The 25,190-nt window shown below is 35.0% G+C and overlaps 1 protein-coding gene and 1 long non-coding RNA gene across 3 annotated transcripts in view; one reads left to right on the top strand and one right to left on the bottom strand.

Annotated features, from left to right (window-relative positions):
- The window catches only part of LOC126779266 (uncharacterized), a 156,929-nt gene that overhangs the window by 86,860 nt on the left and 44,879 nt on the right, over positions 1-25,190 (bottom strand). The window contains exon 1 of one of the 2 annotated variants that reach the window (XR_007670278.1): positions 18,662-18,823. The exons of the other annotated variant lie outside the window; for it this stretch is intronic. This is a non-coding gene — a long non-coding RNA (uncharacterized LOC126779266). Of the gene's footprint in view, positions 1-18,661; positions 18,824-25,190 lie in introns of those variants that run through there. 2 annotated transcript variants of the gene reach the window in all.
- On the top strand, positions 1,985-23,540 carry LOC126779170 (chaoptin-like). Its single transcript, XM_050503058.1, has 19 exons — positions 1,985-2,123; positions 2,959-3,226; positions 4,536-4,705; positions 5,355-5,507; positions 6,154-6,257; positions 8,605-8,703; positions 9,216-9,317; positions 10,048-10,192; positions 10,603-10,857; positions 11,871-12,043; positions 13,625-13,828; positions 14,536-14,770; positions 15,783-15,982; positions 16,404-16,488; positions 17,616-17,811; positions 18,208-18,285; positions 20,264-20,461; positions 21,423-21,690; positions 22,006-23,540. The coding sequence occupies exons 2-19, from the start codon at positions 2,965-2,967 to the stop codon at positions 22,442-22,444; spliced, it is 3,366 nt and encodes a 1,121-aa protein (XP_050359015.1). The 5' UTR covers positions 1,985-2,123; positions 2,959-2,964; the 3' UTR covers positions 22,445-23,540.

Below are 25,190 nucleotides of genomic sequence, written 5' to 3' on the forward strand. Positions count from 1 at the left end.
ACTTCAATATTTCTTGCTGCGTTATCGAGTGTAGTGTTGAATATATCACTTTTTCTAAAACAATATCTTCTTAACGACAATCTCGTTGTGTTAGGTGATGAAACTGTGTCTTCAGCAACTAATGCATCATAATAAGCTTGAAAATATGGTATCACCACAGTTTTGCCAAACCACATCCAGAGTAATACAAACGCAAGAGTAAGCATTACAACTTGGCAGAACATATAAAAATAATATGGAAATATGATAGCATCGGGTGTAGTTATTTTAGTTATTTTACATACGATCCATTGTATCATCATCCAATAAACAAGACATTGATTTGTGCCCGAACATAGCGAGACGAAACAATCCCATAGTCTCCCGCACAATATGTAAGGGAAGCAAAAGACATCCCACCAATTGTGGGAAAATACATCTTCTGTGGGTGCATGGAAACGTTCACCCTGAATTTCGTCACATCGTATTGGTGGTTGCTTCTTTTTTATTTTTGGAGGCATTTTATATGGTATATGGAAATCTTTATATAAAGTCCAGTTAAATTGGTATTTAATTTAATCATGAATTAAAAACATGTTTGTTATAAATATGTCAACAATGACATAAGCGATTCGTAACATTGTTTTTTGTTATTATCTATTTCTGATTGTTTTAAAAAAAAGTATTTAGTGTCTATTACAAAAAATATATTTTTAGGTTTTTTAATTTAGTAAATTGCTTTTCCTTTGACGTTTTTTACCTTTTGTAATTGGCTTGTAAAAATCTTATATATTTTATCAAAGAAAAATAATATATTGTGATTAAAAATAATGTTTTTATAATAAGAGTCAAAAATACTAAACAATTTTAATAAGGTTGAACAAATAAAAGTAACATTATAAAAAAAATTGCTTAATTTTTATAGTAATAAATAACATTTGAAATTGAAATATAAAACGTATAGTAAGTATATTTTAATAAATTTAAATATTTTGTTTTTAAGTATTAAACCAGCTGAGAAGCAATTTTCCATTACAGCTTACAGACCAAGTTGGCAACACATATATGACCTAAATAAGGAATTTTATTCATGTATATTTATTAATATATATTTATTAATATTAATATATTTTTATGTATATAAGTATGAATTTAATCTTGGGCATACATTTTATCCATACAATACTCAAAGTGAAAAAATGACATGGTCCTAAATATAAGTAATGTATTACAAATTAATAGACAGAATTTATTTAATGAGAACTCGCGCACAAATTTTTACTCGCTCGCCAATGATATTATTAAGTATCCAGAAGTGAAACTGTAGCTATCAAAACCTCTAATTGGTCTGTATAAAAATAGAACACCAAATCATACAAATGAATATAAATTTACTCTTAAAAATACAATTGACACAATTAAAAAAAATCAACAAATCAAAACTCGTCGTCTATAGTTAATTGACTTTACGAGTTTTATTACTCTGTCCACAAACAAAATGGCGGTTTGAAATTAGCCCGCGTCTTTTTTAAAACGCTGTTGTACGTATAAAGGGTAGGCAGAGAAACTAACCTAGTTAACTAAACTAAAACTAACTTAGTTTCTCTGTCTACGGTATAAAGGCATGGTAATCATGCATATAAGAAACTTTTAAATCATCATCATTGTCGTGGGCCCTTAATATTGTGTGCCCACTACATTTTTATATATTGGTTAATTACTAAGTAATTTTTGGCTGGATTTTGCGTAAATATATATATATATATATATATATATATATATACGCAAAATCCAGCCAAAAATTATATATATAATATATATATATATATATATATATATATATATATATATATATATATATATATATATATATATATATATATATATATATTAAAATAAAACGCTTAATAAAATTTACTCGATAATAGGCTGAATAATGCAATATCTTTGTCATTTCCAAGAGAAGAGTTTGTCAATCCATAATTTGACAGTTCCGTGCTTCCTACTATGGAGTGGGCTGTGTTTTTGCTTCTCTGATAGAAAATTGCGTATTATTTTCGCAATTATTATGTTTTACTAATTTAAAATATTAACTGCAGTAGACAAATAATTGTGATTGCTATTAGAATATAAATTACAAGCAGGTAACATTTTAATACATGTTTATTTTTAGGTGAAAGTTGTTTCAAAGTTAGTACATATATTTTGTTAACAAAGTTTTCTTAATTCGATTTAATAAAATAGTAATTATATGAAAATAGGCATAAAAAATATATCTATTTAAAACCTATAAATAAATTAGATTAGCGTATATAATAGCTGCTTTAAAACAAAACAGTTTCGTTGTTTCATTGGCCTTGCAAAGCTTGTAAGAATTTCTTGATATTTTTTTATAGTAATACTTCCTTGATATTAAAATAGCCTTGGATGAATTATGTCGCGTAGATCCTATTTTTTAACTCGACATTAATGAATGTTATTTATATTATTAAGGTTGTTTTAAATGTGAAAGTTTTTAAATACATGATGTAATAAATGCGTATTAAGTATCGTATTTTTTATTGAGTAAACAAACTTTCTCCAATTGCTTATTTATAATATTCTTTTAATGTTAAACTATTTATAGTCCAATGTCTCGTTAAACATTACAATCAAAATTAAAAAAATATATATTAATTATTTGTAATTTCTTGTAAAATTAACTAGTAATATACGAATTTACTAATAATGTGTAGGTGTTACCTTATAATATTATAAAAAGGGCATAACAACTACTTTAAAAAAAATGTTAGTGATTGAAAACAATATATATATTTAAACTTTTGTTCAAACTTGGCTTCAAATTTTTTATTATTAATCTTCATAACTATAAATATTAGGATTTCTTGTTAGGAATGGCATATTAAGTAAGTAATAAAGTTGTGAGTAATTGTGGTGATTATTACCATGAATTTACTATCTAACATTATTTACTTCCAGATCACAATGGCGACACTCATATTTTTTATGTTGGCAACAATTCTCCCAAATTTAAATTCAGAATATATTCCACCTGGCCCAGCATATCCATGTCCAAAAGAGTCAGACAATCAGCTCCTGTTTCCTTGTGTATGTCAGAAAGGGACAGATGCAGGGTTGCACATTAAATGTGAGAACACAGGGTTGGCGGTCATGAGTGTTGGACTGGGGAATATAGCTAGTTTAGGGTTGCCAGTTGAAAGATTGGAAATAAAAGAATGCAAAATATGTAAGTTTTTATCACAATTAATTTTTATGGAAATTCATACCTTCATACTATTTTCCTGGCTCACTGGTCTTGTCTTTCGAGTTATTTCACGAGGAAGTATTTCAAAAAATTTTCAATTTAAACCGACAAAATATAGATTGAAGATCCAATATTAACTATCAATATATAAATAAAAGTTAATAACGTAACCTTCCTAACTAAAAATATATAAGTAGTTTCTGGTGTTGGAAACCTAATGTCGGCTATTGCCAAGCAGCAATGTTGTTATAGTTATGTTCCGATTTGAAGTGTCTATGTGTGGTGGTGATCTCCAACCAACAGGTGGACCATTTGGCAGCATGTTAGTTTCGGGTAAAACCGTTTAGCTATTGATGTACCTTTGGTAATTTCATACACTTCAGCAGAAACTTTTTCGGATGAAGACTCTTCTCTTTACCTCTACAATCATACTCCCATTGTTTGCATGGTTGTGATTATTGGGATTGATTTATACTTCTTGCATTTACAATGTCTACGGGCAAAAATGTCAACTTATTATAGAGTCAGAGACAGTTCCAGCACTATCCTAAGGATTATTGCGGGTGATATGGGCAGTTAAGTGATGAGGTGGATGATCCAGAGGTCTATGTGATGATTTGGTTCATGTGCCTCATACGCGATCAATTTAATTTCCTATTTTATTTTATCTCAATATATGTATTATTTCATCTTTTTTTTTTCTTATGTCATATAACTAGCTCATTTTTAATTCTTATATATTTTAATTATTATTATTTTTGTGAGTGTTTTTTTTTTATATTCGGCGGGAGGGCAAATGACTCTACTCCACCTGATGGTAAGTGGTAGTAGAGTCCAAACGCGACGACGGCCAGTACAGACGGGAAAAACGTTCTGCACTAGCCGCCTTCGCCTTGCCGGCCCGCAAGATGCCTCTTCACGCCTCGTTTGAAGGAACCCGGGTTGTAAGAGGAGGGGAACACGTGAGCTGGTAAGGAATTCCATTTTTTGGAAGTGCGACAAAGAAAGGAGTTGCCAAATTTCTTTGTTCGCGATGGAATTGATGTCACAGTTAGGCGGTGACGTCGAGAACCAGCTCGCGTGGACTTAAGAAGGAAGGGGGAAGCAGGAGGGAAGGAGTGTGATTGTGATTCTAATTATTAATGTATATTATGTAATGTTATGTTTAATTATCATGTACCAAAAGTATGTGGTTTGTTGCCTGAGGAATAAAGATATTATTATCTGATGGTCAGGTAGTGAGAAAAAAAATTGGAAGTCTTCGATTCAAAGAGTTCCTGTCTAATTTCAGCCCATCTCTTCGGCCCACTCCTCCATCGATCAACAGTGCGAACGTTGCACATTATCGACACACCCATCAAATCGATAGACGGTTACGCGTTCGCCGGTGTGAACAGGACTTTACAGGAAATATATATGGTCAATACAAGGATCAATAAGTTTCCTAAGGAGGCATTTAAGGTATTCCAAATTATTATATTGTTAGCGATTATCTGTGGACTATAGGCCTGGCGTTCACGTCGTAATTGTCACGGACTTTTGAGTGAGTGAGCCAGTATAATTACAGGCACAAGGGACATAACATCTTAGTTCTCAAGGTTGGTGGCGCATTGGTGATGTAAGCGATGGTTAACATTTCTTACAATGCGAATGTCTATGAGCGTTTGTGACCACTTATCATCAGGTGGCCCATATGCTCGTCCGCCAACCTATACTATAAAAAAATATATATGTATGTATATACTAATGTTATATGCGGTTCACCTTCAACGACCATCGTATCGCATTTACGCGTTATCCGAGGCAAGGGCACAGTAACACTGACAGTGTTTGCATTAACACCCAATTAGTCTTAAGTGGCTAAACTTGGAATTTGATCCTGAGATTTACAACCTTATAAACTAGCCATCAGACAAATGAGGCAGTCATCCTTACTAATATTATAAATACGTAAAAGTTTGTTTGTTTGTTTGTGATATTTTTGTATACGTGTTGTCAGGGGTACAGGTTAGTGTATTTACCAAAACATACAAGCGAAGCCTTGGGTGGAAAGTAGCTTGTAATATTGGTGTGTTATTAATGTTATATGAATAAAAATGGTATTTTCTAGATTCTGGGTAACCTAACAATCCTATCAATAGACGGACATAGTATGACGGCACTCAGTAAGGACATCTTCGCTGATAGCTTAGCTGTTGCACGGCTGGAGAAGTTACACCTCGTAAATGGCTTGCTGTCTGATATTCCTGTTGAAGCCTTTCAAGTAAGTTTTATCTCAAGGATTCAAGGAGTTACCTAATATGCTTAAGATCAGGCAAGTCAACGGTCAAACAATTGCCTATTAAGTGTAAAAAAAAAATTGGATTTTTTAATATAATATAGACAGACAGACGGGGAAAGTGGTCACACGATGGTAAGTAGTCGACACCTGCCATAGACATTGGCGCCGTAAGAAATATTATTAAACGCGCCATCAACCTTGAGAACTAAGATGTTATGTATCTTGTGTGTCAGATACACTAGCTCACTCACCATTTAAACTGGAACACAATAATACATTATTGCTGTTTGGTGGTAGATTATTTGGTGGGGTACCTATCCATACATGTTTCTAATTCAATGTTATATTGTGTATTTGTCTTTACTCATCCTGTGGTTGGAATGAGCTATGGTGTGAGATTGGATCGTGGACGAATCGCCATAGAACCTTGTGACGTTTTAGGTATCCATGGGGCATTGAGCTTATAATAGATTTGTGTACCATCATAGAAGACGGGGGCTTATTAATAAAAGAGTGACACTCAAAATTTTTTTTTTTACGCTAGCAACATTAAACACAAGTGACGTTTCTGGCAACACTGCATTTGTATTATATTTTATTAAATGATTTCATTATATATTCATTTCAGCATTTAAAAAAATTGAAAAAGTTAGATCTCCATGGTAACAGACTGGTCAATCTGAAGAGGAATCAGTTTAAGGGGCTTCGGGACACAGAAGTATTGGATTTGAGGTTAGTGTCTCATATATCAAGTACATTATGTATAATAATAATAATAATATCCTGGGACATTATTCACACTCGGCCATCTGATCCCAAACTAGCAGAGCTTGTACTATGGAAACCAGACAACTGATATACTACATATACTACTTTTCTTTTATAAATACATACCTATATAGATAATTACACCCAGACTCAGGACAAACAGATGTTCATGCACACGAATGTCTGGCCTGGGTGGGAATCGAACCCACAACCTTCGGCGTGAAAGGCAAGTGACCAACCACGCCAACCGGCTCGTCGACATACATTATACCGTAACGATAGTGCTTGCAGAAACGTGTATTCGATTCAAATTTACGGTCTTTGGTTAAAAACGGTGTTTCTTACATATTTCAACTATTTCATTAGTTATTTATTTACTAACTATTCGTTGCGGCTTCGTACGGGTAGTATAACTGTAAACTGCCTCGTTGGTCTAGTGGCTTGATGTAAGGCCGCAGACCCGGAGGTCCTGGGTTCAATTCCCAGGTCGTGCCAATACAAAGTTATTGGGTTTTTCTGACAGAAAATTCTCAGTAGCAGCCCGGAGTCTGGAAGTTGGAAGTTTGGATGGAGTGATTCATAAGGAAAGATTTTAGGTGTAAAATTAATTAATGTTTTATGAAAATGAGCTGATGACGACGGTTGCTGAAGATGTTGGAAATCGTGACGACTGAACAACTTGACTTGCGTGCGCCGCGTGAACCATTAAATTATATGTATTACGATATAAGTTTTATGTATACCGTTATAATATCATCTTGACCGATTTCGGCCACGGCGGCCAATCTCAAGAGAGATTAGCCAACTGCGCAGGAGATATTATAGTGCAAAAGTGTGTGCGCAAACACAGGTGCACTCTCTATTCCCTAACTCTCATAATCCGTTTGGACGGCAATCCGACACGATCGGAAAGAGTTGAGGCGCTGGACCAACGGCTTTACGTGCTTTCCGAGGCACGGGAGTGTACACACTTCCAACTTCCAGACTCCGGGCTGCTACTGAGAATTTTCTGTCAGAAAAACCCAATAACTTTTTACTGGCCCGACCTGGGAATTGAACCCAGGACCTCCGGGTCTGCGGCCTTACATCAAGCCACTAGACCAACGAGGTAGTCTATATATAATATATAAGTATATATGAAGGGGTACAATAATTTTTAAATTGGGACTATGTACTATAATATATAAAGAAATCAATAAATATGTATATAATATTAATGCTCATAAATGTATATAATAAGTTATAAATTTTAACAACGATAAAAATGCTAAGTAAAAAGTAATTATTAATAAAATTTATTTTACGCTTACAAAGGATGTAATAATGGTAAGTCGTAGAAATATTCAAGTTCGAATTAAATAAATTAATTATTAAGTAACTACAATCACAAAATGGCTTTGTGCAAGCTCGTCTGTATAGGTACCACCCATTCATCAGATATTCTACCGCAAAGCAGCAGTATATGGTATTGTTTCGGTTTGAAGGGTGAGTGAGCCAGTGTAACTACAGGCACAAGGGACATAACATCTTAGTTCCCAAGGTTGGTGGCGCATTGACATTTCTTACAATGCCAATGTCTATGGGCGTTGGTGACTTACCATCAGGTGGCCCATGTGCTCGTTCGCCTACCTATAATAGAAAAAAAAATTGTTATTTTATAAGATTTTCAATGTAAAACTACCACTTGCTTCGAGTACCCGGTATGACTCATACACATTGCTTAACTGTTTAGTTAAACACTGGGCTCTCTTTCTGTCATTATTGATTTGATATTCGATAGAAGAAGACAGCATTATTAAACTAATCACTCACGGACTTATTTATAAACTTTGCTTATTTATATATGACGGTTAGATCAGAAGGTTATTCTTACTAATATTTTAAATGTAAAAGTGAATGTTTGTTTGTTACGCTGATGAATGATGAAATTATGCATTATTTAAGGATATAGGGTACCTATTTTTTTTTTAACGCTGGAAAAACGCATTACGCGTTTCCCCCACTGTTTCCGTGGTAAGTGGGGCTCGCCGGTGTCCAAGGTGCCTAGTGCTCCCCGAACATCGGAATGCCCACTAAAAAACCAGCGGTTCCTTTTCCGTCTTAACGAGGAGCGCCATGCTTGCGCATGCTATCGTAACGCTCTGACGGCCGGCCCGCCTATGCTGGCCTCCATTCTCTAGGGCGGGTACCCAGGGTATTGTGAACCCCCCTATAGGGTACCTATACCTCCCCCCCAGACGCGAGATAGCGGAAACTAGTGATTTTACAATAATCTATAATAAAATTAATTTCTAATTAATTTCTTTTACAGTTATAATAATATCACCAAATTGGACGGTAGCCATATTGGTGATTTGACAAAACTCGGATGGTGTAATGCGAGTCACAATCAACTTCCGGAAATACCGAGGTAACTATTCTATGTATATATGTGTATAGTATGTGTTTTTATATAACAGAGCATAATTTTCCTTATTGTTATTTAATATTGTTATGTTACTTATATAAATTAAATTTATTCATGAAAATATATGGTCATATAAAAAAAAGCTAAGATTGCCTAGTTGTAAGCCTATTAACGTCCCACTGCTGGGCTAAGGCCTCTCCATTTTTGAGGAGAAAGTTTTGGAGCTTTTTCCACCACGCTGCTCCAATGCGGGTTAGTAGAATACACATGTGGCAGAATTTCAATGAAATCAGACACAAGCAGATTTCCTCACGATGTTTTCCTTCACCGTCAAGCACGATATGAATTATAAACACAAATGCACATGAAAATTCAGTGGTGCTCGCCCGGTTTTGAAACCACGATCATCGGTTAAGATTCACGCGTTCTAACCACTAGGCCATCTCGACTTTCGAGTATATAAATTAATTAATATTAATTATTATGTGTGTTAATCTAATATATTTATATTACAGAGGTATGTTCGCGAGAAATACAGTTATAAAAGTTGTACATTTGGATAATAATAAAATTAAGAAATTGGACACGAACAGCTTTAGGGGGATGAGGTTTTTGAGGTAATGATTTTTTTTACATACACATGTGATAAACCTGCTAACCAACTGATTAGCCAACTGCGCAGGAGATATTATAGTGCACAAGTGTGTGCGCAAACACAGGTGCACTCTCTATTCCCTAACTCTCATAATCCGATGGGACGGCAATCCGATACAACCGGAAAGAGTTCAGGCGCTGGACTAAAGGCTTTGTTTTTATTTTTTTTATACAGTAGGAAGGCGGACAAACATATAGGGCCTGATGGTAAGTGGTCACCAACGCCCATAGACATTGACATTGTAAGAAATGTTAACCATCGCTTACAGCACCAATGCGCCACCAACCTTTGGGACTAAGATGTTATGTCCCTTGTGCCTGTAGTTACACTGGCTCACTCACCCTTCAAACCGGAACACAACAATACCAAGTACTGCTGTTTTGCGGTAAAATATCTGATGAGTGATGAGCTTTTCGAGGCACGGGAGTGTACACACTTCCAATTTCCAGACTGGCTGCCTCTAGTAGTAGAGAACTAGTTTATTATATAAATAAATGTGTTTAATATTGATACGGTCTGTATAATATATAATGTTAGTAAATAACTAATTGAGATAAAATTATGACAAAGTTGTTGAAGCTTTCATAGATACTAAATAAAATAACAGACTTCGCTTAACATGAGATTTTTTTTGTTTAATTACATTTTATGTATTTGCGATGGTATATTTATAATACTTAAATGTTTTTCAGACGTCTGTACCTCCAAGACAATCAGATATCCGATGTGGGCAGAGGGACATTTTCAGCTGTGACTCGCATAGGAACCGTGGATCTGGCAAGGAATTTCATCACCAAGGTCGATTATCAGATGTTTCAGCAGGTCAAATATGCAGAGGTGAGCTATGACATATATATGTCCTACACTGATTTATTATATATCTATAGTTAGGCTGACTGACAATGGGGCACGCGATGCTAATTGGTCGCCATCTCCCATAGACAATTCAACATTCCTTAAACTATCAATGCGTAACCAATCTTGGGTACTGAGATGTTATGTCCCTTGTGCCCGTTGTTACACTGACTCACTCACCTTTCAAACTAGAATACAATAATACTAATTATAGCTTTATGGCGGTAGCAATTGTGGTGAGTGGTATCTACCCAGATGGGATGCACCAAGCCATAATTAAATTACAATTTTCAAAACTTTTCCTTATGTTATATATCTTGTGTCTGGCTGCGTATTTTGCAGTCTGGCTACCTAATATATTTCATTTTTTTCATTTCGTTTTTTTTTTTCAGTTAATAAATCTAGCAGAGAATAACATAACATTGATAGACAAACAGGCGTTCACCGACCTGTATTTAGCTGTTGTGAATATATCCCACAATGCGCTGTCGAAGATCGAACCCGGAGCTTTTCAGAACTGCAACAACATGACGGTATTGGATTTGAGTTTTAATAACCTCAAGGATATCGACAAAAATGCATTCGACGAGAACACGTACGCGAACGAACTGCAAGTTTCACACAATGAGTTCACTAGTATGAGTCAGGTGAGGGTTTGTTGGAATTATTATTTTCGTTTAGATCAAATCTATAATATATATTAGCGCTCGGCACTCGGTAGGGGCTGACTGAGGGTTCGAGCGTCGCATGACGTCAGTGTAGGGTTACGAGCGTCAGATGACGTCTTTTTACGATTTCGAGCGTCAGATGACGTCAGTGAAAGATTTCGAGTGTTAGATGGCAGTGTATGATTTCGAGCGTCAGATGACGTCAGTGTATGATTTCGAGCGTCAGGTGACATCTGTGTAAGATTTCGAGCGTTAGATGACGTCGGTGTAAGATTTCGAGCGTCAGATGACTTCTGTGTAAGATATCGAGTGTTAGATGACGTCAGTGTAAGATTTCGAGAGTTAGATGATGCAAGTGTAGGATTTCGAGCGTCAGATGACGTCAGTGTATGGTTTCAAGCGTCAGATGACGTCAACGTAAGATTAAATTTATCGTGTGTTAATGTGTGCGTGTAATTGGTACATGAGCTCGCGTGTCTACACATAAATTCTCTTGACCTTGACGCTCACCATTTTTTTATACCATTGTTAGCTGGAAATTACTTTTTTTTTTAAAGAATAGGAAGGCGGACGTGCATACGATATCAATTTATTTAGTCATATCTCCTATTAATATTTACATGATAATTACATAACTACGATACCGAAGGGGATATTCCCGAAACCCGAGTCGAGATGGCCTAGTGGTTAGAACGCGTGCATCTTAACCGATGATCGTGGGCTCAAACCTGGGCAAGCACCACTGAATTTTCATGTGCTTAATTTGTGTTTATAATTCATCTCGTGCTTGACGGTGAACGAAAACATCGTGAGGAAACTTGCATGTGTCTGATTTCATAGAAATTCTACCACATGTGTATTCCACCAACACGGAATTGGAGCAGCGTGGTGGAATAAACTCCAAACCTCCTCAAAAGGGAGAGGAGGCCTTAGCCCAGCAGTGGGACTGTTATTACTACTAATATTTACATGATAATTAATATATTTTCTAGATACCGATACACAACATGACAGGTATTCGCGTACTGAACGCGTCCCACAATTACATAACCACTGTACCAAAGGGGACATTCCCGAAGCTATACGAACTGCATACAGTGGATATATCGTATAACAATCTCACAGACATATACAATGCTGTGTTCCAGAATTTGTTCTCCATACGGTGAGTTGGTTTATTGTGATATTCAAATAAGTGTGAGTGTGTACTTTAAGCTTTAAAAAAGACAAATTAAAAAGTAACTGCTTAGCGTTACCCTTCGTTTATTTAATTCTAAGATGCAAGACAATACTCTTAATATGTATGTCATAGTAAGTACATAAATTTGTTTACTTACATTAATTAATTTAAATGACAATTTTTTATAACGACGTTTAGTTTTTTTTTTTTTTTGTTATAATTTTAGCATGTTTTGTTTTTATAAATAGTTCCTCTTTCTTTGTTTTTTTTGTTGCTTACGTAATTTAGTTCTTTTTTAAGTTATAACAAAGAATGCATTTTTTTATTCCTACGCATGTTAAGTTAGCCTATAAGTGAGGTATGAAATTTTTATATTTGAGTTATTTACGATTGTAGTCTATAATAAGAAACAAAAATGTATACAGCGTTGGCTTCATATTTAATAAAATAAGAGTAATAATTAGTATTGCTGTGTTCCGGTTTGACGGGTGAGTGAGCCAGTGTAGCTTCAGGCACAAGGGATATTATATCTCAGTTCCCAAGTTTAGTAGCGCATTCGTGATGTAAGGAATGGTCGGAATGCAAGGAAGGCGGTGGGGACTTGCCATTTAAATAAATACATAAATAATACACCAAGACTCCGCAACTATATACTGGTACATAAAAACAGTAACTGTAACTATAAACTGCATGTACTGGTGGTAGAGCTTTGTGCAAGCTCGTCTGGATAGGTACCACCCACTCATCAGATATTCTACCGCAAAACAGCAGTACTTGATATTGTTGTGTTCCGGTTTGAAGGGTGAGTGAACCAGTGTAATTACAGGCACAAGGGACATAACATCTTAGTTCCCAAGGTTGGTGGCGCATTAACATTTCTTACAATGCCAATGTCTATGGCCGCTGGTGACCACTTACCATCAGGTGGCCCATATGCTCGTCCGCCTACCTACTGTATATAAAAAAACACCGGAGCGGAAGGATTACTGTTGAAAAATTGACTGGCCCGTTGGCGCAGATTGGAAACTAAGTGTCCTCCCATCTGGCGTCCCTCTCTCAGCAAGTATCAGTTTTGGTGCGAAATTTCCGAGCGACAGTGCTGCCATCACTCGGCTTCGTTAATATCTTTTGTTTTCTTTTTTGGAATCTCCAACAAGTAATACTCAACACAAGCTTACATTACCCATCAGGCTATGTGCTCCTTCAATTATAGGAAACCACATACCATCTTATATAAAGAAGTAAGAACAATATATTTACTGGTGGTAGGGCTTTGTGCAAGCTCGTCTGGGTAGGTACCACCCACTCATCAGATATTCTACCGCAAAACAGCAATACTTGATATTGTTGTGTTCCGGTTTGAAGGGTGAGTGAGCCAGTGTAATTACAGGCACAAGGGACATAAAATCTTAGTTCCCAAGGTTGGTGGCGCATTGGCTATAAGCGATGGTTGACATTTCTTACAATGCCAATGTCTAAGGGCGTTTGGTGACCACTTACCATCAGGTGGCCCATATGCTCGTCCTCCTTCCTATTCTATAAAAAAAAAAAAAATATTTGTTCTAGATTTCTCAATCTGAGTCACAACGCCTTAGAGCGTATCAAACCTGCGACCTTTGGTACGATACCGACGGTCCTGGAGCTCGACTTGTCGTACAACAAGCTGCAAGACGTGTCTCGTGGTAGTCTAGCGAAGTTGGCGAGTTGCAGGCTGTTAGATATCAGTCACAATTATCTGACCAAGATATTCCAAATACCAATCAGTTTGGGGTTAGTAAAGTTTTTTTTTTTTTTTTTAAATGGAGGATAGTGGTTAGAACGCGTGAATCGTAACCGATGATTTTGGGTTCAACCCAAAGGCAAGCACCAATGAATTTTCATGTATTGAGTGTTTATAATTAATCTTGTGCTTGAAGGTGAAAGCAACATCGTGAGGAAACCTGCATGTGTCTAATTTCATTGAAATTATGCCACATGTGTATTCTACCAACCCGCATTGGAGCAGCGTGGTGGAATAAGCTCTAAACCTTCTCAAATTGGAGAGGAGGCCTAATGCCATTTATGTTCCACTGCTGGGGTAAGACTTCCTCTCACTTATTGAAGGTTTGGAGCTTATTCCACCACGCTGCTCCAATGCGAGTTGGTGGAGTACACATGTGGTAGAATTTCAGTGAAATTAGACACATGTAGGTTTCCTATTATGTAACACAAATTAAGCACATGATAATTCAGTGGCGCAAGCCCGGATTTAAATCCACGATCATCGGTTAAGATTCACGCGTTCTAACCATTAGGCCATCTCGGCTATTGTCACTCATATTAATTAATTGAAAATGTAGTAATTTAATTTACACTCGTAATTGTTTACTTGTGGTTACTTCATTGGTCGATGTTTTTATCCATATATTTCTTTATATAAATGTGTTACATGCACTTGTATTGTTTTCTAAATGAAATAAAATAAGTGATGTTTGCAGCGAACTGAATTTCGCTCACAATAATCTATCGGAGATCGTGTACAACACGTGGCCGACCATGAACGCGCTGCTGCGGCTCAACTTGTCGAGCAACGCGCTGGGCGACCGGCTGGCGAGCGACGCCTTCTCCGGCCTGCTGACGCTGCAGTCGCTGGACCTGGCGGGCAACGGGCTCACTAGGCCCCCGTGGGAGGCCTTGAATACGTTGACCAGCTTGCAGTATTTGTATTTACAGGTATGAAGTTTTATATTATATTTTATAATATTATAAATAGGGCGTCACCGCTCTTATATGGTATCAATAATATTTTGTTTGTACCGCCTCGTTGGTCTAGTGGCTCGATGTAACGCCGCAGACCCGAAGGTCCTGGCTTCAATTCCCAGGTCGGGCCAATAAAAAAAGTTATTGGGTTTTTCTGTCAGAAAGTTCTCAGTAGCAGCCCGGAGTCTGGAAATTGGAAGTGTGTACACTCCCGTGCCTCGGAAATCACGTAAAGCCGTTGGTCCTGCGCCTGAACTCTTTCCGGTCGGGTCGGATTTCCGTCCCATCAGATTATGAGAGTGAGGGAATAGAGAGTGCACCTGTGTTTGCGCACACACTTGTGCACTATAATATCTCCTGTGCAGTTGGCTAATCGCTCTTGAGATTGGCCGCCGTGGCCGAAATCGGTCTGGAGGACCTTAATTTTTTGTTTTATTAAAGTCAGTTGAATGAGTATATATTTTGGTGCATAAGCTTGCTGTAGTTCAAATTAAAAACTGGATTTGTTGTGCAACTGGTTGGTTGCCTGGAAATGATCGCTGTGTAGCGATAAGGCCGCCAAAATGTATGCTACTTAAATTTTATCCATGTGTTTGCAATTTTGGTATACAATAAAGTACATAACATCTTTGTATTCTATCTATAACTATTTTTTTATAGTATAGGTAGGACGAGCATATGGACCACCTGATGGTAAGTGGTAACCAACGCCCTTAGACATTGACATTATAAGAAATGTCAACCATCGCTTACATAGCCAATGCGCCACCAACTTTGGAAACTAAGATAAGAAACGATATGTCCCTTGTGCCTGTAATTAAACTGGCTCACTCACCCTTCAAACAAGAACACAACAATACCAAGTACTGCTGTTTTGCGGTAGAATATCTGATGAGTGGGTGGTACCTACCCAGACGAGCTTGCACAAAGCCCCACCACCGGTAAAGTCCATCCAGGAATCCGATCAATTCAATTTTGTTTACAGTACAATAACCTTACGTCCCTCTCTAAATCCGCGTTCGGTAACTTGCCAACGACATTCAAACTCGACCTGTCGTACAACCAGTTGACGGATTTGGGTCCAAGGACGTTTAATGGTATGCAGCAGCTGCTGGATTTGTCGTTACGCGGCAACCAATTGGAGAAGATACCGAATGAAGTTTTCAAAGGATTAGTTGCTTTAAGGTGAGTGTGTTAGAGCTCATATTGCTATGAAATAAAGTCTTAGCATAACTATTACAAACGAATTTATTTATGAAGTTGTTAATTTCATTTATTAGCTTAAAAATTAACGTAAGTCCCACCGTTGAGAGAATGCGCTTCTGACGTCTACCATTTGGTCCCAGACACACTTAATAAATAATCGCTTGATACAAAAATGAACCTTGTAACAGCGCCGGATGGATTTTAAAGTAATATTGTTTTTTATCTATTTAAAATTACATTTATTTCCTATCAGAAAGGAATTATCTTGAAATTTGTAATTAAATCTGGTTACAATAAATTGATGTTCTCTTCAATTGAATTCTTGCAATTTAAATTAGGACTTTTTTTTAAATCTTTTTTTCTATCGTTACAAGTTGGTTGTTTTTGATATGGATTACAGGAAATTGGATCTCTCATACAACAAACTAAACAAGATAGACAACAAAACAAACGGGCTTCTAGACGATTGCCTGTCACTAGAAATGGTAAATATTTATTATATAATTTTTATTTATTTATTTAAATAGGAAGCCAATGTTGCACACAGTATTATTGTCTTATAGGTAACTTATGTGTATATAAAAAAGAAAAAATAACAAAATATTGTATGACTCACTTATAGGCTAACTCAGCATGAATGATCTTACAGATATTCTATGTTACATTTACTTATTCCAAAAAAAATACACTAAAAACAAATACCACATAATAATTAAAAAAAAATACAAAAAGCACAATAAATAAGAAGAAATGAGTAAATGATTACGGTATGAGTACTAAAATAAAATATTTATTTGTACATGTATAGTAAGAGGAACAGCCTGTGAATGTCCCACTGCTGGGCTAATGCCTCCTCTCCCTTTTAAGGAGAAGGTCTAAAGCTTATTCCACCATGTTGCTCCAATGCTTGTTGGCGGAATACACATGTGGCAGAATTTCAGTGAAATTAGACAGATGAATTGTAATCACAAATTAAGCACATGAAAATTCAGTGGTGCTTGCCCGGGTTTGAACCCACGATCATCGGTTCACGCGTTCTTACCACTAGGCCATCTCGACTACATTTGTAAATGTAATAGTCTATCACAATGACAGGATGTAAATACAAATAAATAACTATGATCTTGTGTTGCCATGGTATCCATAGGCGAAATTTTAAATATAATATGTCGACAGTGTTAACATATTTATAAGTAAAGTGTTGTGTTATAAATAAAGATATATTAATCAAGAACTGTTTGTAGTGTAACAGAGTATTAGACGCATTAAATATATATATATATATATATATGAATTGATGCTCATGATACTCACTTTGGAGGATGAGTGAGCCAGTGTAATTACAGGCACAAGGGACATATAATATTAGGTCCCAAGGTTGGTGGTGCATTGGCAATGTAAGCGGTGGTCAACATTTCTTACAGTGCCAATGTCTAAGGGTGTTGGTGACCACTTATCATCAGGTGGCCCGTATGCTCGTCCGCCTTCCTATTCTATAAAAAAAAGATATATATTTTAAAACACGACCTTTCCTCAATTTAACATAAATTTCACTTGACATTAATTTAATTTAATATTATATATTATATTTTTGTTTACTTACAATTTTCAGGTTAACCTTAGTCACAATCAATTCGGTTTCTTAACAAGGAAGATGTTCCCAGCGAGTCCTTGGATACCGTACAGACTTATGGAAGTCGACCTGAGTCACAATGAGATACCGGTTGTCACATTTGACATAACTTTTGGCGGGAAGAAATTGAAAAAGTTAAATTTATCCAACAACTATATTAATGATATTAGGAATAGTAAGTTTTTTTTGAAACATCTTTTCATATAACCTGGTCGTGTAATTATATTAATTTGAAAATTACACATATTAATAACAATTTATATATGGTAACTTTTCATTTAACATAAGTTGTGTAGTTAGTATAAAAATTAATTTATATTTAATTGACGCCCCGAAATGAATTGATTGGTAAAAAAATTACACATTCCGAAAATTTTTAATCATTACATGTAAAATTATTATTCAAAAGCGCTTTTAAGAACCTACTTGTATAAAGTGTATTTTGATTTTAGCGAAATAATTTCGCACGACATTATTTGTTATCTCTTTTATTCATTGCAATAAAAAGAGATGCCAAGTTTTTGTTTACTTTAATATATAAAATAAACACATTTTTTTTTTCTTTTTCTAGATGTACTAGGGAACTTAACGTCATTAGAAATTATAGATCTTTCAAATAATCAGTTAAAAGATCTAGTATCAAGGACATGTAAGTATTAGATATTCTGTAATATGGGTAGGTAGACGGTCGAATGGACCACGTGATGGTAAGTGGTCACCACATCCTATAGACATTGGCGCTGAAAGACATTAATCATACACATCGCCAATGTGCCACCAACCTTGGGAACTACGATGTTATCTTTGTGCCTGAAGTTTCAATGGCTCACTCATAATTTCAACCGGAACGCAACAATACTCATTGCCTTTTGGCGGTAGAATATTTGATAATTTTTTTTTTTTTTATACAAAAGGAAGGCGGACGAGCATATGGGCCACCTGATGGTAAGTGGTCACCAACGCTCTTAGACATTGGCATTGTAAGAAATGTCAACCATCGCTTACATATCCAATGCGCCACCAACCTTGGGAACTAAGATTTTATGTCCCTTGTGCCTGTAATTACACTGGCTCACTCACCCTTCAAACCGGAACACAACAATATCAAGTATTGCTGTTTTGCGGTAGAATATCTGATGAGTGGGTGGTACCTACCCAGACGAGCTTGCACAAAGCCCTACCACCAGTAATAGTATAGTAAGTAAATAGGTGGTAACTACCTAGACTTGCATAAAGCTTTACCACCAAGTAAAAAAAGTATAGTTTATTCCGTCAAAAACATAAATGTGAAATGAGAGCCAAGTTCAATTTTATGATATATGCTCTGGTTGTTGACAACGACAAAAGTGAGATCTGAATGGGTGCCAAATTCAATGTGACCATTGAAATTTATTTATAACAACCGTAACCGTAACAGCCTGTGAATGTCCCACTGCTGGGCTAAAGGCCTCCTCTCCTCTTTTTGAGGAGAAGGTTTGGAGCTTATTCCACCACGCTGCTCCAATGCGGGTTGGTAGAATTCACATGTGGCGGAACTTCAGTGAAATTAGACACATGCAGGTTTCCTCACGATGTTTTCCTTCACCGTAAAGCACGAGATGAATTATAATCACAAATTAAGCACATGAAAATTCAGTGGTGCTTGCCCGGGTTTGAACCCACGATCATCGGTTAAGATTCACGCGTTCTTACCACAGGGCCATCTCGGCTTTTTATTTATAACAACATAAAATATAATTTCTTCTTATAACTTAGGATAATATATTGAAGCCTAAGGTCTGACTAGTATTTTTTCTATTTTCTCTATCTAGTAATTTTTTATCGTTTTATTATAATTTTTCAATTAATTGATTCTGTTACGAACGCTTACTTATAGTGCCTGTAATCTAGGAATTAGCAATCAAAATTGATGACAGCAGATCTTTATGGGGATTTTAAGGTCTTCACGTGAATATATAACGATTGGAATACCACCCTTAATTTTTTTTAAATCCAAACATCAGTTTTAGTACTTATAACTACTTACATCGACTTTCGTATTTATTACGTTATTAACTGGGATTTAGTATTAATTATTATTTCAATATTTACCGCACATCAATAATGTAAGATCAATAATCAAGTTATAAATAATTATTAATAATTTAAACTTTCTAGGTCATCTGGAACTGACTGACCTATAGATCAAAATTTTATTTTGATCTATATAGGTCAGTCAGTGATAAAAGTGACGATTTTTGGACGTTAATATCAAAATAACCTTTAAAGGTGTGTTTAGGGAATTTGGAGCACATATGTATCTCGCAGGTCTCAATGTATAAGCCAAATTTGACGTGTTCCTGTTAAATGGTTTTTGAGTTATGAGGGGGTCAAAAGTTCCTCCAAATGGTTCGTGGGATATTACACACGGTACTGCTCGCCAGTTCTGTTAGCTTAAACTTGGCTTGATACGCTACCGCGTGTTTAGATATCACAATTAAAAAAAAAAATTAATAAAACCGTATTTGATTGAATCCAAGGCCCTCAATACTGACTTCAAATATAAATTTAAAGGTTTTTGTAACTAAACAGATAAACTTTTAAAATTAGAATATTTTATTAATATTTTTTGTTTGTTTTTTTTTTAGCGGACACCACATTCAATCTTCCAGATAATATAACTGAAATGTATCTCCGGAATAACACGTTGGAAGTGTTGCCAGTTGACAGTTTAGTGAAGGCGAAGTTTTTAAAGCTGTTGGACGTCCGTAAGAATTATTTAACCAGTTTTTATCCGGAGATCGTGAAAATGATACGAGATAACGGCTTAGGGGTGTATTTCGAAGGTGATTTTTTTTTAATAATTTCCCGCCTATGCTTATAGAATATATATATACTTATGACTGCTTCGTTGGTCTAGTGGCTCGATGTAAGGCCACAGACCAGAAGGTCCTGGGTTCAATTCTTTTATTGGGTTTTTCTGTCAGAAAATTCTAAGTAGCAGCACGGAGTCTGGAAGTTGGAAGTGTGTGCACTCCCGTGCCTCGGAAAGCCCGTAAAGCCGTTGGTCCAGCGCCTGAACTCTTACCGGATTATGAGAGTGAGGGAATAGAGAGTGCACCTGTGTTGGCGCACACACTCGTGCACTATAATATCTCCTGCGTAGTTGGCTAATCTCTCTTGAGATTGGCCGCCGTGGCCGAAATCTGTCTGGAGGACATTATATATATTTCGTCAATGTCAACCTTGGGAACTAAGATATTATATTCCTTGTGCCTGTCGTTACACTGGATCGCTCCAAATTGGAATATTTTTTTTTATAGAGTAGGTAGGCGGACGAGCATATGGGCCACCTGATGGTAAGTGGTCACCAACGCCCTTAGACATTGGCATTGCAAGAAATGTTAGCCATCGCTTACATCACCAATGCGCCACCAACCTTGGGAACTAAGATGTTATGTCCCTTGTGCCTGTAATAACACTGGCTCACTCACCCTTCAAACCGGCACACAACAATACCAAGTACTGTTGTTTTGCGATAGAATATCTGATGAGAATAGTACCAGAAGTAGTAAGCTCGTTTGGGTATAGACCCAGACGAGCTTGCACAAAGCTCCATCACCAAGTAAAAAGCTTATCTCCGTTGTTGTAACTTGTCAGTAGATAGAACCGACATAACAATTGGTATGTTGAGCACAGATAATACTGTAGCGTAAATCATATCGGATGATAATAAACGAAAAAAATTAAAAAGCATAGCAACGCTAATGGTATTTTTTTAATTTTATTTTTAAATTTATATTACAGATAATAAACTCAAATGTGATTGCTTCACACGCCCTCTGAAACATTATTTACAAAAACTACCCTCGTCTGTGTTGAGGGAAGATGATAAATACAAAAACATCACGTGTCTCGAACCGCCAACATTGGAAAACGAGAACTTTTTTAATTTGGACGAAGAAAGGTTGTTGTGTGCCAGCAATGTTGAATTGAATGATAAAATAAGGAATTATGGCAACACTGAGTACGATTTCACGTCGGAACCGGATGTTTTGTTCAGGGATGTACAATAGTAAGTATTTTTATTATATTCATGTTTATACATAATTTCACTAATGGAGATTTTGAATTATAATTTTAAAATGGCGATCCATGTTACTTTAATAAGTACTATTTAAACTCATTATTATGAAGAATGTTGGAATAATGGAAAGGCATAATTTATATTACATTTCAATCGAATAAGGAGTAAGATTAACAAAATTTATCATAAATCCACAATTAACACCATAGACTATTCGAGGCCAACGATATCGCCAATTTAATCTCAAAGTTTTTTATCTCTTCCCGTGGTTGGAATGTGCTTTACAAACTGTTTCTTTTTCAGCTCACAGACTTCAATATACGCGCATTGGTATGTCTCGACCGCAGACGACGTCGCCGATTTTTATCTATACATAAGGGATAAAAACAACACACTGTACTACAGCAAAGATATTTCGTACAACGTCCGTTCCCTGACGATACCCGTTGAAAAGGATTTTAAAACGACAGTACAAAATGGTGCCGACATTTGTATCCAAGCGAAGAGTTCTAGCGGTTTCGCGCGCAAATGGTTTGACAGCCAATGTCAAATAGTTCCGTCGAATTTCGATTCGTGGCCGAAGAAATTGACAGTTGACAAAAGGAGGTTGTCGAAAAAGAGGGTCAAATATGTTTCGTTTGGCAGAAATAGCGTGCTTGGTCTTGTAAGCGATTCCATATTAATAACGCTCTGCATATTTTTAGGGGTATGTTTTAGGAGATTGGCTGATTTGGATATTTGATTTATATTATATATATTTATTTTGGAAAAAACTAAAATTGACCTAAAAGGTTTTGAATTTTGCTTTTATTGAAAGACGTAGTATTTTTTGTCTTTTTCTAATATATTTTATAAGAAAGAGACTTCAAGGAAAGTATGAAGATCTACGTTTAATGGTAAAGCAGAATAATTAGTACCTTACTTATTATCATAGAAAAAAAGGTTTGTGTTTAAAACAGATAAAAAATGTTTATTATATTCCGTCCATGTATTCGGCTTTTGCTGTTTAAAATACTCATTAATGACAATTTTGAATTATCAAGTTATTTTATGATTATGTAAAATCATTTTTAATGTTTAAATTCGGTATTTAAATACAAAAAAGTATTATTTTTTCATTCAAAAGAAATATAATTTTGAATATCAAAAAATATATATTATTTATAATTTATTTTATATAAAAATATTTATTATGGGATGCTCGACGGAAATATTTTCCGCCAATTACACTTGTCAATTTCTTTACGTCAATTTGACATATAGAAATTTAAAAAGAAATTTGATATATCATCTGCATTACAATTCTCGAATCAAAAATCGATTATATAAAGCCTTTTTACAAAGTTAAAAAAAAAACATTCAATCTAGAAGCTATGTACAGCGTTTGATAGTTTGTTTTAATAGTATTTTATTTTATTGTCAGTTAGAAAAGGAAAGCTATTGCGAGTTGTTTTCTTTTCTGACGTGAAGTTTCAGGTGTCATAAAATCCATAACTATAGACAATATCTTCAGCGATATATTTTTTAAAACACATTGCCCGACATCGTAGATTTTTATTGTCAATAACACATAAAAAACTCATTTAAAAAATTCAGCACTTGCAAGTTGAAATGTTAAGTGCACAAGTGTAGTTTAATTTCTGTATATAAAACAAAGATATATAAGAAAAAGTTCTGAAAGCATATAAGACAGGTTGTATTATACTACCATTTCAAAAAGACATTGCTACGTAATTCCACAAGTCAATACAAATAAAAAAATATATTCTTTAAAAAAATGTACGCATCAAAATATAGGCATTTTTTATTTAAAAAATAAGTTTTAGGCAAATATTATTAAAAAGAATATTCATCAATAATAAAAATAATATACTTACTATGTAGTTGATAATATTGAATATTTATGAACTATTAAATAATTCTATTATTAATTGCATCGAAATAATACTGCCATATTTTTTTATTTTCTGTCGCATGTCACAAATATAATATATATAGTACATGTATTATCGGTCGACTTTCAGAAATCGTACTTAATTATTAAAAAAAAAAAAAAAATAATATTGATTATTTTATATTTCAATTGTTTGTAAAAATATTTCTTTAAGTTTATTAAATTTTAATAACATAAAGTTATAAGATGGCCGACGTATTTTTGTTATTATCGACTTTATTTTGAGAATTATAAGATTTTTTTAGGTTATATTTTTGTTTCCCGCCTAAATTGTAATGTCATATTTTTTTAATTATAAACTATATGTTGTGGCTTTAATTTTTTTTTTTGTTTTAAGAATCTCTCTTTGTGACTATTATTTTTTACTTATAAAGACAATTGTTGTGTATTTTTGTATTTATAATGAATTAAATATTGTATGTAATATACAAATATATAATATTTTATTTCTGTAAATAATATTAATAGATGTATTTAAAATGTGTTCGCATTTTTTAATTATATAAGATACAAACAAATTATTTTCTTTATAACATTTTTGTATGTTGAAGTTAAAAAAGTCTTTTTTATCATTTATATACCAGCATATAACGTAAAAAGAAACATTCCAGGTTTTATATATATTTTTATTACAAATAAAGTTACCTATTTACAAATAATAAATGCGTTTCATTAAATAACTTATAACAAAGTTATTTTTTCAAAATAAATTAAATAAATAAAAAAGGGACCACGAAGTTTAATTTAAAAATAAGTAATTATAACTATAATAAATTATAATATAATTTTCCAAAAAAACTACCATTATTGTTTATTATGACACTAACCGAGTCGCTTGTCAGCCTTTTTACTGTCAACATATTCAATTTCTAAGGGAGGGAAGGTAGGTGGATGAGCTTTGTATGCGGTCGAATGCGTACTCCAATCTGGTTTGTGGGAGTGGTGGGAGCCAAAATCAGGTGAGTGGGAGTGGTGCGAAATGAAATCTGGTGTGTGGGCGTGGTGCGAACTAAAGTCAGGGGTGTGGGAATGATATGAACTATAATCCGGTATGTGGGTATGATGGTCGCTGTGAATGGCTGAAAAAAAATATTAAAAAAAATAAGTAAGTAAGTAACAGCCTGTAAATGTCCCACTGCTGGGTCTCCTCTCCCTTTTTGAGGAGAAGATTTGGAGTTTATTCCACCAAACTGCTCGAATGCGTGTTGGTGGAATACACATGTGGCAGAACTTCGATGAAATTAGACACATTCAGGTTTCCTCACGATGTTTTCCTTCACCGGAAAGCCGAGATGAATTATAAACAGAATTAAAAAAATTATTAAAATATATTAGATTCGGCAATTATAATTACAAGCACAAGGGACATAACATCAGGATCTCATTGTCATTAGTTCGTTTTACAATATTAGTGTCTATGGGAGAAGGTGACCACAGATATCAAATGACAAATATGTTCGGGCATATTAAAAAAAAAACATATATATAGAACGTATTCTTACCGTGATGGTCATGATGCACTGGCCAAGATAAT

The sequence above is a fragment of the Nymphalis io genome, chromosome 28 (assembly GCF_905147045.1).
Source record: "Nymphalis io chromosome 28, ilAglIoxx1.1, whole genome shotgun sequence".
In the NCBI taxonomy this organism is placed as follows: Eukaryota; Metazoa; Arthropoda; class Insecta; order Lepidoptera; family Nymphalidae; genus Nymphalis; species Nymphalis io.